This window comes from Ursus maritimus, unplaced genomic scaffold (assembly GCF_017311325.1).
Source record: "Ursus maritimus isolate PB19 unplaced genomic scaffold, ASM1731132v1 scaffold_2, whole genome shotgun sequence".
Taxonomy (NCBI): Eukaryota; Metazoa; Chordata; class Mammalia; order Carnivora; family Ursidae; genus Ursus; species Ursus maritimus.
Window position 1 is genome coordinate 16,442,171 of NW_024424452.1, and position 2,009 is coordinate 16,444,179.

The following is a 2,009-nucleotide window of genomic DNA, read 5'->3' on the forward strand; positions in this document are numbered from 1 at the left end:
ACACACACACACACACACACACACGCACACACACACGCACACACACACCCATAAAATGGAACAAACCTTAGGACCTTGTTTGTACTCCTTTACCTCTTAAAAACCCTTCTTTCCCTTTCCTCTGTCCCATCGCCCTCGGGCACCCGTTTGCTTCGCCCACGACCCCATGCCCCCATGGAGCCTCACCCCCACCCGGTGCGCCCCTGCCCTCCCCTCACCATGGCGAAGCCCGAGAGCAGGGCAGACGTGCGGCTGGAGGCTTTGAGCTTGGCCCGGCTGAGGTAGAGGCGGCGCCAGCTGAGCGCCCGCAGCGAGTGCTGACTGGCCCCCATGAGGTCCAGGTAGCCGCGGTGCACGAACTCTCGGTACGTGGCCGAGCCCGCGGGGCTCTCGGCCTCCGGGTTCAGCGGGGCCTGTTCGCCCGCGTCCCCCTCGCCGCCCTTCATCCTGGGGGCCGCAGCACTGGGCCGGCGTGGGGGGGGTGTCACGGGGGGCCCGAGTCGCCCCGGGGGCCCCACGAGGGCCGGTCCAGGCCGGCGGAAGGCCCCATTCCCCGACGGGGCGAGCGGGGATGCAGGCGGCGGGCGCCCAGGTGGAGCGGGACAGGCGGACGTCTGCGGGGAGCCCTAGGGGCCGGAGCAAGACAGCAGAGGCCGAAACCGGAACTGGGGCGGAGGCGGAGCCGGAGCGGCCACATGATGGGGTGGAGCCGGGTGGGGGGGAGCCCGTCGGCAGAGAGCCCGAGGGACCTCGCGACCCCAGGGCACCTATCACCCAGGCGCCCGAGCCCCAGCCTAGGACTGGGAGTTCCCGAGCCCTGGACAATTCGGCACACTTGGACACCCCCTAGATGCCCAGATCTCCAAACCCCTCCCCGTAAGTAGTAAGCTGGGGGAAGGTGAACCCATCCACCTGTAGGGACCGCAGGGGGTCCGGCGTCATCAGTTCCGAGAAGCATGGGAGGTCCTAAGGACCCCCGGATCCATCCAAACAGCCCCCTTCTCCGGGAGGCTCCAAGGATGAGCACGCCGACTGTTCCAGCTCTTCCCCCAACCCAACGCCGAAGAGACACACAAGAACGCGGCGGCCCTGGCTGGAAGATTTTGAGTTTTATAGCAAACCGTATTGTACAGACCTGGGGCCCAGGGGCCCAGCCCGGCTGGGACCCCCACTTGCCCCCGCCGGGCTGCCTCCTCCCCCTCCCCCAAGCGGCCCCATCCTCAAGCCTTTCGCCATACCCAGAACCCCCTCCCCTCCGGCCTTTGGTCCGCCCAGTCCCTCCCCCCACCCTCGCACCTCCCTGTTACCTGAGGTATGTGGATAGATCCCCCCTCCCCTACATGGTACAACCCGGCTCCCCCGGGAGGCCTGGGCTGAGGGGCGGAACCCGGCCCCAACTCCTCCCCCCGGCTCCCCAAGCCCCGCCCCCGCCCCAGGACGGGTGGGGGAGGGCCAAGAGTCTGTTACTAAGTTCCCATGGCAACTAAGAGGGGCCATTTCCAGCCTTAGCACTGGCTTCGGGAGGTGTCCATTGGCTGCTATTTCCATGGCAACCAGGAGTGGCAGTTCCCTGGGCAAATGGGATACAAGTTTCCATGACGATGAAAGAGTGGGAAGAGCCAAGCTGGAGGAGTCCCACCTTCCCCATCATTGGGCTGGCACCCCATCCCCACCCCCACCTCAGGTCAGGAGGGGTGGAGCTGCTCAATACAGTAAAGCAAGAGAGAGCCTGGGGGTGGCGCAGTCCAAGCTGGGTGCCCACCAGTCCAGTCTCAGTCCAAGCCGATCAGTCCCCTCACTCCGGCTCCCCCAGGTCCGAGGTTCCCCCGGTTCAAGTAACACTTCAGTACAGATGAATGTTCAAGTATTGTGCGGGGAGGCAGGTAGGGGGCTGGGGTACCCCTCACCACTCCCCTGGGCCACGCTGAACAGCGGGTAGGCCCGCGGCCCCCACTCCTCGCAATAGCTGCCATTGTCAGTGACGTTCAAGGAGTCAGGGTTGGGGGGGG

The 2,009-nt window shown here is 66.0% G+C and overlaps 1 protein-coding gene across 2 annotated transcripts in view; it reads right to left on the bottom strand.

Moving 5' to 3' along the window:
• Positions 1 to 712, bottom strand: part of ORAI3 (ORAI calcium release-activated calcium modulator 3) — a 5,386-nt gene extending 4,674 nt beyond the window's left edge. The window contains exons 1-2 of one of the 2 annotated variants that reach the window (XM_040635048.1): positions 601 to 712; positions 219 to 304 (exon numbers count right to left, since the gene is read on the bottom strand). In XM_040635048.1, coding sequence (XP_040490982.1) covers positions 219 to 304; positions 601 to 697 — 183 coding nt within the window. In that variant the 5' untranslated portion in view covers positions 698 to 712. Of the gene's footprint in view, positions 1 to 218 lie in introns of both variants that reach the window. The other variant, XM_008685323.2, reaches the window with a different exon arrangement.
• Positions 713 to 2,009: the final 1,297 nt, after the last annotated feature.